This window comes from Grampus griseus (genome assembly GCF_964374135.1).
Source record: "Grampus griseus genome assembly, chromosome: 2".
Lineage (NCBI taxonomy): Eukaryota > Metazoa > Chordata > Mammalia > Artiodactyla > Delphinidae > Grampus > Grampus griseus.
In genome coordinates, this window is record NC_139018.1 from 80,832,933 (window position 1) to 80,845,966 (window position 13,034).

The following is a 13,034-nucleotide window of genomic DNA, read 5'->3' on the forward strand; positions in this document are numbered from 1 at the left end:
ATTGAGGAAAGTTACATGAGAACATGGAAATGTTATGATTTTTCTCATAGTATTTTTAGCTTAAGGAGTTTTAATCGTCGAAGTTGACTTTACTATATTTCAATGATTACTATTGTCAAAGATGTATGAATGCATCCCAACAAATTATTCAAGCAAGAATTTCCTCATTAAAAAAAATAATTTTCAAAAAAATCGTTTGTCAATGAATGCATGTAAGCATGCCTCCTGAGGAAATACCAGACATTAATACCCAAGACTTTCCTTCAAAACGTCTAACCTTCACAGCTATTTGAAGCCACTTACCTCCTAGGGTTCCCTAATCTTACCTCCCTGGCATCAAAGAACTACAAAAAAAAAGGATCATCTAAGAAACTACAAAAGTCTAGCTTTGTTTAATATAGAAGCTATGCACAGTGAGTTGTCTGCTCTCAAATTTTATCGCCCCTTAAATATAGGTCCATTTCCTCCTGAAAGAAATCTCCATTCCAGTTTGTAAGCGATTTAATGATGTTTTCATTGATATCATTGTATGAAATCATCATAATTCTCTCTCATTTTTACAATTATGTACTTTTAACTATTTTAACAACAGACAGCCTCTATGGTGCGTGTCAGCACTACGCTGAGTACTTAGCACGCAGTATTTCTCTGAAATGTTACAACTATATAAGATATAAATGACTATTGTCCCCATTTTACAGATGAGGAAAGGAAGGCTTAAAAGGGTTAAGTAATTTCCTGAAGGTCAAACATCTGACGAATGGTGGAACCAGGATTTTTAGCCTCCCAGGGTCTGGTTCCGGAGCCTAAGTGCTCACCTAGCACGCTATATTACCCTCCAAGATTTAATCAATATTCAAAGTACACCATGTTTGCTTCTCCATGGTGAGGAGGTTATTCAGGGTGAGGATATTCATTTCCTTGCTTTTCTTCTCTCCTAATGCACACACTTTGATGATTTCACAGCTGATGTGACTCTCCCCCAACTGAACAGCCTAGAAAGCCAGTCTCACTACTTGTGATTACCTTTGTCAGCGAAGTGCATACACTGAAGATCTGGTTATCATCATTTTTTTTAAAGTCTTAATCAGGTTATTGATTATTTATGGACTTCTGAGGGCTAACTGTAGGAAAAAATGACTTAGTGTCATAGATTCCACTCTTTTCCTGAAATCACATTTTGATTTGGTAGTATCATCACTTTTTGCACACTCCCTACTGTAAATACATGGGAAAAGCCCATTGAGATTATTTCTAACACTGGCTGCTAAGATAAAATAATCTTTAATTCCCTGAATTATCTCCTAAACTTCCTTTTTGCTTATTTGTTCTGAAATTACTGACTGATCTTAACAGGTCTGTTTTTATTGCTTATTGCTCTCATCAAGTGCGTGAAGCCATGTTCCACTGCTTATTACTACAGAGGTTATTTTACAGCAATACTTAACGACCCTGACCTTGCTTGGCCTTTCTATTTTAAGAGGTAAGTGAGAAGCAGAACTGAAACAGCAAGTCTTCCATGATTTTCTGATGTGGATGCTTTCTATACTATTCTAATTCTTTGAGTATGGACATAACAGCCCACAAGTCTAAAGTCCTGGCCTCAATCAGAGAAGCGGGTATCAGTTCCTAGCAGAGCTGACTAAATGAGGTTTAGGAACTGCTCTCTGATCCCTGCTTTTTTTTTTTTTTTTTTTTTTTTGCTGAGAGCTCTCAGGGCCTGGAGAAATAGTTTATAGCCTACTCTTCTCATCTCTTTTAGTTATCACTTGGCACTTAAGAACAGTGATTATGAAGCCTTTTGAAATTAGTCTGGATAGCTTTCTCTGTTTTGAAGATGATATCATCAAGACATCGGTCAGTTTCAGAATATACTGCACAGTAGCTGGTATTCTCTTTTAAATTTCTTTTTGAAATCCACCAAAATTCAGTCCCTGTGTGAAATTCCTGGTAGTCTTTTAAAAGTATTTTCTGTGTTATCCTCATGAGTCACACCTTATTATCAAAGTTACGGTAGCTGTTAACTAAGAATTGGACCTAAGGGCAGGATTAGAGGGTTTTTCAGAAGGAACTGTGAAAATTAGGGAGATGGAATGATTTTGTAAAGACGTAGGTGTCAACATTGATGCCATATTATGGAAAGTATGCGGTGTGATAGACTGTCACATCCTAACCCTTGGCATCCTGCGGCAAACACGGCTCAAATAATAGAGAAACAAGAAACCTAAGCTATCACACGACAGAACTCCTCCTCCATGCCCTGGGGCTCAATGGAATTCAGAAAATAAGGGTGCTCTCTCCAAGTTCCAAGCAGGTGTCTAATTGTGAGAAACGCTCATCTTTAGATACGACTGTAGCATCTTCACTCTTCAAGTGTAATGACTACATCAAAAAGTACAGGTAGGGCTTCCCTGGTGGCACAGTGGTTGAGTCCGCCTGCTGATGCAGGGGACACGGGTTCGTGCCCCGGTCCGGGAAGATCCCACGTGCCGCGGAGCGGCTGAGCCCGTGAGACACAACTACTGAGCCTGCGCGTCCGGAGCCTGTGCTCCGCAGCGGGAGAGGCCACAACAGGTAGAGGCCCGTGTACCGCAAAAAAAAAAAAAAAAAAAGGACAGGTAGTGGATGACAGGGAACAGCACTTTCAAAAAGAGCAAAGATCAAAGGTCAAAGTCAAATATCAATGTAGAAATATTTCATTTTTCCCAAGACTCCCATCACAACCACCCTCAACTTGCCGCAAATTTATAAACATTATGATTTTAAAGCAACATTCACTGCTTCAAGGACCACTGTATATAACGGAGCTCGGTTTGACAATCAGTATGATATAAAATAACATGCAGGGCAAATAAGTCTTCTACCATCAACAAAGAATGTATTTACTTTATTGTTTTAGACTACTGATAGCTTGTGCTAGAAACATAAATGAGAATATATATACGTTGACATGTGTGTATCTACTCTATGAGGCTCATATCAACGTATAACCACATACATATCCCTGTCTGGAGATTACAGCCTTTATTCCAAGTTTTTAGTCTAAAGGGTATCTTTAAATGTACATAGTTCCAATCTTTAGAAGAAAATTAAAGTGAATTCAAGTCTGTATTGTCTATCCTTTCTTTCTGCCTTTCTTTTCAGGTTAGCAGTTTATTTCTGCATTAATCACCCTGACAGAAGCAAGGCAACTCAATTTTCTGCTTCTGTAGGTAGGCACATCACTTTCTGTACAGCACTAGGCATGAAAAGGGCTGCAGCTAAGCTTTGGTTACTGGTGTAATTGAAATGCTATCCACACTATAGGGTGCATTAAAGTCAGATAACAGCAGTTCCTGTGGCCAATTTAAGTAGCTTGACTTCCCTGGGAAAAAAAAAATTGCCTGACAGATAAGGCAGACAAACTGGCTAATTCTCCAAGCATGTCTCTCATTGTGATCCTAGAAAAATGAGAAAAAAATGAATCACAGAACCACAAAATCAATTGACCCTCGGGTAGCTCATCAGGCAGCGAGCCTGATAAACCTAAAAGCTTTGTTAATGTCTGCCTGCCTGTATCCCACAGATAGAGCACTTTGTAAATGAACCTGCTTTGATAAATATATTAAGGAAAGCTGTGAATAAAGGCAGAGACTTCTCATTTGTAAATACAACCTCTGCTACATGGAATTAGAATGATAAAATGGAGTTCCATGTAATTAAGTTTGTATAAGGCCTGAAATCCGTGCAAATACTTTCCCTGAATTTTGAAAGAGAACTGTCAGTTCAATTAATCTGAACATCACCCCAAGAATGTACCGAACAAAATTAAGCTGCTGATAAAACCTGGGCCAGTATTTTGATAAGTAATTCCTATATCATTTCTTGGCCACTGTGATCATTTTATTTAATCCTCTGCCCCTCCTTTTCCTCAGCTACCCTCTAAGCCACATACAAAGAGTGATGGCCCATGCACCTCCACGGGAGTAGTCAGCCAAATGGCAAAGCTAAAAATGGGGAGATCTTTTTTTTATTTTTTACCCTGTGTTCAAAAAAAAAAAAATTAGGGTAAATAAAATTCTCCTAGGAGATGCTACAGAGCTTGCATCTTCATCAGCCTAGAAAACCTAGATTAAAGAAACCTTCTGAGAACTGATAACTCCACGTGAGGACTGCACCAAAATACCCAGCGTGACTATTTTCAACGGGAATGACCTGAACTGAATTTGCCCTGTTCAAGTCGAGAATTTTAAAGCATCAGAGATGGGGAAAGTGAGGCAGAGAGGAAGAGCAGAGAGGAGAAAAGAAAAGAAAGAGGCAGAGAGAAAGAGAAGAAGGATACATCTTACCAAAACCATTTACCTAGTTACCTCTTCCTCTCCCTGTGCACTACGTTCACACGTCAAGGTAGAAACACAGAAGTTATCCTCCTCAATTTCATTTGTTTCAGAAACAAAAAAAGAAGACAATGATTGAGAAATCTTACTTTAGCCACGGGAGAAAGACATTGATTTTGGGGTCACTCACCAGTTGTTTACTTGGAGAATTGTAAGTCCTGTGTCTTGAGCTAACTGTTTCTTCTGCTCTTCGGAAGGGTACGGATGCTAATGAAAACACAAATGTTTTGAAAGATGTATCAGAAGTTAAGAAAGAGTCACTTACGTCTAAGAATGAAACCACCGTTTGTGATTTCTTTAGTCTATGGCTTGATTTTCCTAATCACAGCTTTTTAATCATGTGGGGGGGAAAAATGTGGGCAGAGACAAGAATCCAAAAACCTGCTTGTGCAGCCCCGTTCCTGCCACACTGTGGAGGCCAGTAGCACAGAGCACGGCAGCATTGCAGGTATTCAGTTTCTTCCATCAGTCAGGGACGCACAGCACTTTGGCGATGGGTCAGAAATTTGGTTGGCTACAATCACTTCAGTTACACTAAGGGAACGTCTTGCGGGCCCATTTTACTTTACTTCTTGGAAAACCTCTGTGCAGCCTTTCTCCTATATTATCTTTGTGAGATGGCTCAATATAATCATTATTTCCTAGTTAATCTAAGATTATTGATAGTCAGTTTGGAAAGTAAGATCGTCCATAATCACAACTATTCTTCGAAGCCATGGCTACCACTTCAGTTACCGCAGAGTTTACTGACAGTTGTTTATGTTGACTCCTTTAAGGGACAGTGGAAGATTCTTTCATTTTTACTGGTTGCTGCTCTGGGTTAAGAGGGTCGCACAAAGTGACCACCCATCACAAGGAATCAATTATGTGCAATACAGACATTTTACATTTTACCCTAAAGTGTGGCAATAAGAGAATGAAGCCATAGGTTTCGGTGTTTTTTAATTCTTTACTTCCCATCACAACTCACCAACATTTATAACAAACCATCCTCCCATCAGCAAACCACTTTCCTCTCTCATTCTGAAATCAAAGATTGTTACTGTAGAATTGTACATTTACTTTGAGACACTGTACTGGCATGTACATAATTATAAAACATGTCTGTTAAATAGGTCTCTGCTCTAAATTCACTGGTTTTCTTAAACAGAAAAGTAAACTTTTATAAAGCATGTCAAAGTCGTTCCTAAACGAGAAAGCCTTTAGTAATAAATATTTCCCATCAACGTTATTAAAGGCTGACATTAGGAACAACAAAGTATTCCATTCAGAGCTTTCTAATCATTCCAGTGTTTGAGAGAGTGAATGTTTTTCAATCATCTAAGATTTTATTCTTCAGGTATTTCATCTTCTATAATAGCATACATTATCCAAAACGTGTGCAATTACTTATTAGCAAACCCAAATGCCATTAGGTTAAACAAAACCCCCTGTATTGCAAAAGGGGTTAACTAGATTTGTATTAATATAGAAGCCAGGCTTTTAATATTCTGCAAATGTTAACAAAGAAAGATGATAATGTTGAGTTAATATGGGTTAAGCATAAAATGAAAATAAATTTTTCTGATTGCGAGGTGTTGACATTTTTTTGGCTAGGGCCTCCAGCCTGTTCCTGAAAGCTGTGTAATTACAGAAGGCTTTTCCCCTCCTTCCCCCTCCTGCTTCGAGCCTACCCACATTAGTAATGACCCCTTCACTGCTTCAAAAACCACTAATGGTCTTCAGCATGGGCAAGAAAAATGAACAGGATAAATTGGAATCCACAGTCAGTAATTTGCATCCTATGAGGCTGCTTTGGCCACTCACACTCATTCCTGGCCATCAATCGTTGCCTGTCAGGTGCTGCACTCTGCCACCATGACAAATACTCCTCCTAACACTCTGATTCGTCCAAACAATGTAATTGTCCTCTATTCTCCTTTTGGTAATGGAGATAATGAATGACTGCACAAACAAGAAGGATTGCTTATCACAGATGCTGGGGTGGCTTCAAACTGGAAAAGGCCTAGGGTACAAATTTTAATTGACTGAAAACACTGGTTGGAGGGAAAATGACCAAAAAGATCCCCAAATCCTTCTTGTTGTGGTATTTTCCTGAAAAATTCAAGGGTGGAGCACCCTTTGACTTTTTATTCCTCTAAGACGTTGAAAGCCTAGGTTTCTAGGTGATGTGCCCAATGGAAATCAATTCTGCAAATAACAAAAATGAAAATAAAGACTCATCACGACGATGTATAGATCTGCATTGGTAATGTCATCCAGTATGCTGTTTCTTCATGCAGTGGGTTTTTTTTTTTTTTTTTTGGTGTGCTCAGTCTTGTTCACTATTATGATGCATTTGCCCAAGACAGTTCCGACAAAATGTGGGTTGTGGTGTGTGTGTGTGTGAGGGAGACAGGCAGAGACACATACAACCATATATACACACACACACACACAGAGAAGGTTTAGATGAAATAGAGGTTTAGGATGTTAAGCTAGTAGAAGACTAGAAAGGGGAAGTTAGTGTAGAGTCAATTCCTTCAAGCAGGACTGTACATTCAGATTGAGTAACAAGAATTCTTCCCAGTGTTTTATTAGAAATTAAGTCAAATGACCACAAAATTACATAAACAGTGCATTTTATCTTGGGAATCCCTGAACTGTACTTTCACTATGAAAGCAGTTGCAAATTCCATCCACAATCATTAAAATAATTGGGACCTTACCAAAATTCACCTTGCGCAGATGGCTTTTTTTTTTTAATTAATAGGGAAGACCATAATAACTTTCACTTATTTAAATAACGTTCTGTGGTTTTTGAACATTCATGATTCTATGCCCCTTTTATACAGGGAGTGGACTGTTTATCTGAAAGTGTTCTGGCAGTCGGCCACTGTATTTCTAAAATTAAAAGAGGAATGGAAAACAATCAGCTTTCAGAGGAACTGGAACCATGGCAATGTGTTCTGGATTAATTTACAAGTATATGTATATATTTAAGGCCAAACTGTGGAACTAGAGAATTTCTACTACATGATCTATCATAGGCATTCTTCTACTTTATTAGAACAGACATCATATTGAAATAATAAACATGGGAAGCCTTCACTTCTTCTTTGATGTATATTGCTAAATGTCTGACTGGCTCAAACTTAAAATAAACTTTGGTATGTTTGCACTTGAAAACTGGAAGTAGACCACAAGCAATAATTTGTTGTCAGTTTCTATATTCTTGGACTGAGGCTATAGTTTAGTCTGTTCACTGATGGGGGCCAACCCACCCTGGCCCAGCGGCTCAGAGGTGGCTCAGCTTACTCATAAGAACACACATTGTAACATAATAGCGATGATGATGATTCCCTTCATCAAGAAAGAACCAGCATAGGTCAAAGTTTTTCACATCCCCAAATAATTTAAAGCCACTGTTGAAGAGAAGTGATTCACAAATATCCTCTTACTTTGAATATCAACTGACAACTGTTCAAAAAGTTAGTAAGACACGTATGGCTCATGACTCAACGTAGACAGAAAATATTTTTTTAATTGCCTTTTTTCTAAAGACTCATTCGAAAGTGAGATATTACCTGTATTCCAGATACTGACCTTAGACTCTTTTTTTTTTTTTTCTCATCCCTTTGGGGTTAAACTGGTTTATCAAGTACATGCAAACAGATCTACAGTATTCTTAGAATGTATCAGTGAAACAGTTTTTAGGTGAAATCACTTAATGATAATTTTCTTTTGTGGTTAATCCCTCTTCATTTTTGTCCAAACTGGAACCAATTTATCATAATCTTTATTCCACGTTGAAAGGATTTATACGGATGTTTTAGAATACTTCAAGTGATATTTCTAATCATCTCATGAATTAGAAGTACACAGTAAATGAAAAAGGTAGTTTTTGCAAGGCTAAAAAATTGGAAACAACCTATCTGTCAAATGGATCATAGTTAAATAAAATGGGAGATTCTCATGAAAAGGTTTTCCCCACATATTGTTGCATGACAAAAGTAAACTGTAGAACAACATGTATTACCAATTTTTGTAAAATAGATAAACAGCTAAATAAATAAATTAATTAAATGCACACATATCTATGCTTGTCATGCAAGGAAAACATCTGGAAAAACACACACACCCCGTGCTCTGTACAACTTCATGTTGTATAGGGCATGGGGTGCAGGCTTTTACTTTCTGTTTATATACTCCTAGGTTGTCTGCATGTTTACTGCTGCAAACAATTTTTTAAAATCCAATATTAATTTTAAAGTAATATTAATTTATTATAATTATAATTAATTTATACACTCCATATTTTTTTAAAAACATAGCAATTTAACTTTTTATACAATTAGATATTCTCTTCTGTTATGGTAACTTTTTCACTGGATACTTTTAAAAGCAGGACACCTTGAGAATTAGTTCTTAAGGTTACTTTCCTACCCTATGAGTTCGACTCACTGGTCTATAAAGTTTACTAGATGAGGGCTTCTGTGGTGGCGCAGTGGTTGAGAGTACGCCTGCTAATGCAGGGGACACGGGTTCGTGCCCCAGTCCGGGAGAATCCCACGTGTCGTGGAGTGGCTGGGCCCGTGAGCCATGGCCGCTGAGCCTGCGCATCCGGAGCCTGTGCTCCGCAATGGGAGAGGCCACAGCAGTGAGAGTCCCAAGTACACCAAAAAAAAAAAAAAAGTTTACTAGATGAGCTCTTGAAAGAACAATGTGCAATTTGTCAAATTTCTTCTGTAATGATGTAATACAGCCTTTGAGACAAATGATCAAGTAACTTGTTGGGCAGGTTCTTAGTTTCAGCAAATACTTGGAACTTGGTCATCATAATCACCACTTCCTTTTCCTCAATCCACCCCTAAGATACGACTTATTTTATAGAGTTAATTCAGGTGACCTTGAGTTTGATTATGCCACTTGTAGATGAAACCCTCTAAGCAATTTCTCTAATATGGACAATGAAACAGCATTGGGTAAATATCACTTATTGCTCTGGGACCAGGCTTATTGAACTGGTACAAATAGATGGTGCTAAAGGCCTAACCCTTGAAAAAAATCAATGCATTTTCATAGAATGTCAAACTTATTCAGTGGCCATTAATTTAACACCTTTTCTTATGTAAACAGAAATTCTGATGCCATGATTAGAATGTATACTGCAAATGAAATGTGAAAATAAAATTGGAAACAAGATATTTGCTTCCCACTAAATTCACATAGTGAGGGCTTCCCTGGTGGCGCAGTGGTTAAGAATCTGCCTGCCAAGGCAGGGGACACGGGTTCGATCCCTGGTCCGGGAAGATCCCACATGCGGCGGAGCAACTAAGCCCATGCGCCACAGCTACTGAGCCTGCACTCTAAAGCCCGCGAGCCCCAGCTACTGAAGCCTGCGTGCGTAGAGCCCGTGCTCCGCAACAAGAGAAGCCACCTCAATGAGAAACCCGCACATTGCAACTTAGAGCAGTCTCCGCTCGCCGCAGCTAGAGAAAGCCCGAGTGCAGCAACAAAGACCCAACGCAGCCAAAAATAACTAAATAAAATAAACGAATTTATAAAAAAAAAAAATTCACATAGTGATTTACTTGGTATTTGTAATTTTTAGCCCTTCATTGTCCTGTCTTATTTTCACACCTTGTCTTTATTAAGTATAATTTTCTGAGAGTAAAGCCTTAGGTTTTTAAAATTTTTTTATTTCTCCCCCAACTCTGTCTCAGTGTCTTTAAAGATCTGTAGAGGGCTTCCCTGGTGGCGCAGTGGTTGAGAGTCCGCCTGCCGATGCAGGGGACACCGGTTCGTGCCCCGGTCCAGGAAGATCCCACATGCCGCGGAGCAACTGGGCCCGTGAGCCATGGCCGCTGAGCCTGCGCGTCCGGAGCCTGTGCTCCGCAACGGGAGAGGCCACAACAGTGAGAGGCCCGCGTACCGCAAAAAAAAAAAAAAAAAAAAAAAAAAAAAATCTGTAGAAAGAGTGAAAAAAAATAGACGTTAAGTTCTCATTCAAGCTTTGTCAGTAGTTCTGCCACCTTGAACAAGACCGTGCCTGGGACTTAGTCTCTGTAATAGTAAAATGAGGTTAACAAAGCTATACGTGGTTTATAAAATATTTATGGAGATTATAATAATAAAGTTTGTGATGGTTAGTTCTGAACCTCACTGACTCTCTCACTCCCTCTCCCCCCCCTCACACACACACACACACACACACACACACACACACACACACACACACCCCCTCTCCTCTCAAGTTGTCTGAGCTTCTAATCACTACCTCAGGATGCAGGAGCAACCTGCAACCCTTTGCTCTTCCACTGCCAAGCTAACGTCGGGTTTCTACCAGAAGCACTTCTACATGAAACGTGATGCATCTCCTGCTTTGTGTTACTATTTGTAAATCTGCATTTTCTGGGTGTCTTATCCTTGTCCTAGTTCTTGAGGTCAGAACCACAAAACATTAGAGCTAAAAAAGTCTTTAAACAGAACCCTGTCTTGCGACCTAATTTATGTAGATGAAGAAACCAAGACGCAATGGCTTAATTAACACTCCGGGTCATAGAAACAGGCAGTGGTAAGGCTGGGATAACCACCCACTCTACTGATATTTAGTGGAGGACTTTCCCATTCTAACATTGAAGTTTTTTTACTGAAGTACCTTTTCCCTTTTCTTTTGGTAAATGTCCCTTGTTGTTTTTTTTTTTTTTTTTTTTTGGCGGTACGCGGGCCTCTCACTGTTGTGGCCTCTCCCGTTGCGGAGCACAGGCTCCGGACGCGCAGGCTCAGCGGCCATGGCTCACGGGCCTAGCCGCTCTGCGGCATGTGGGATCCTCCAGGACCGGGGCACGAACCCGTGTCCCCTGCAGCGGCAGGGGGACTCTCAACCACTGCGCCACCAGGGAAGCCCAAAAGTGCCTTGATTTTACTTCAGGGATGTACTCAGGGCTTAGCCAATCAACATAGTTAATCATTCTGGCTGCCCTCAAGATGGAACCCAAGTTAGGTTAATGGGAGTCAGTAGGACTGTCAGTCAAAGGTGTTCTCTTTTCACTGGGGTTACTAAGTCAGTAGAATTTGTGCCTGGAGTTGTTGATGGCCATTATTGCCACCAAATGGACAGAGCCTGATTGAGAACGAAGCCCACACAGACAAAAGCAGAGCCAGTAGCTATAAAGAACAGACTTGTGAACATTTCTGCCCTTGGATCCAGCTTTATCTAAATCCAGCCGCCCTTTACCTTTCGGCTACTTGAGCCAATTTATTAGTGCTGACTAATACATACAGCACAATTCAGATTATCAGAAAATTTCTCAGTTTACTCCACATTCCCCTCCAGCTTAAAATGATCGTTTATTTTTCTTAAAAAAAGAGAAGGATGGTGAGGAAAAGGAGGGAGGCAGGGTGGGGGGAAGAAGAAGAGGCAAACCATTTTGCTTTAATCTAGATTCTGATCAAACATGGCAAAAATCTTGAGGATTTGGGATTTTTTAAAAAGTTGATCCGAGTTGTGATCCTAATAGATTAAAAAATCACCTAACTTGGAAGACAGAGGTTTAAGCGTGCAATGTATATGGAACTGTGAAAATTTTATATCTTTTTTCTAATTCGAAACCCAAAGTATAAGGTAGACTTTTTATAATGACCATAGGGAGAGTAAATTTCAGTATGCTTCTTTGTGTCAAGTTGAAACTCTTAAGGGGGATGCATATAAATTTGCTCATTGAAATACCTGAGAAACACACTTAGACGCAAAAACCGTACAGAAACCCAAGGCTGTGATCATGAAAAAATGACACAAGAACCGTTGCAATCGTCTGGCTAATTTAGCATTATTTGATTTAAGTAAAATTCCCAGCTGCTGAAGGAGTGCGTATTTCAAATGTGTGATCACAACATTCCCTTCCATTTCCATGATGCTGGCTTGTCCATCGTGGTCAGTCCAACACCGGGTCCAGCAGAAAATCCTCACTAGCCTGGACTAGTCACCTTCCTCCAAAATTCCTCCTCTCTTGTGTTTTTATTCACTTCACATTATCTTTTATGTATATATGTGTCCTTGTGTTATAGCCCTCGCTGCACTGCAATTCATTTGAGGACAGAGTTCAAGCCTTTTACCTTGAACCCTCTACAGCAGGGGTCCTCAACCCCCGGGCCGCGGACTGGTACTGGACCAGTACCCTGTTAGGAACTGGGTCGCACAACAGGAGGTGAGCGGGGAACAAGCGAGCAAAGCTTCATCTGCCGCTCCCCGTGGCTTGCATTACTGCCTGAACCATCGCCCCCATTGCTCGCATTACTGCCTGAACTATCCCACAGCCTCCGCCTGCCTGCCCCCTTCCACCGCGGTGGAAAAACTGTCTTCCACCAAACAGGTCCCTGGTGCCAAAAAGGTTGGGAACTGCTGCTCTACAGCACTTAGAATGTTTCCTACAGAGTAGGTACTCAGTACATACTTGTTTGTGAGTACATTATTTCTTAAATTGACACTGTTTTCCATCAGGAAGGACTGACAGTGCCACATATATGATGCATAAAAACCCAGATAAATATGGGGAGATTCAGAGCGTCATTTGACTGTTTTACTGACACAGTATTTGGATATTTGAAAACATCTACTGAATTTTTCACTTTTCATCCAGATGTTTGGTGTCATGGAAACCCAGATTCTAGATTTAA

The 13,034-nt window shown here is 39.9% G+C and overlaps 1 protein-coding gene across 1 annotated transcript in view; it reads right to left on the reverse strand.

Annotated features, from left to right (window-relative positions):
* The window catches only part of MEIS2 (Meis homeobox 2), a gene marked incomplete at its 3' end in the record, with an annotated part of 196,811 nt that overhangs the window by 51,317 nt on the left and 132,460 nt on the right, over nucleotides 1-13,034 (reverse strand). The window contains exon 9 of the mRNA XM_082648382.1: nucleotides 4,507-4,583. Coding sequence (XP_082504508.1) covers nucleotides 4,507-4,583 — 77 coding nt within the window. The remainder of the gene's footprint in view (nucleotides 1-4,506; nucleotides 4,584-13,034) is intronic.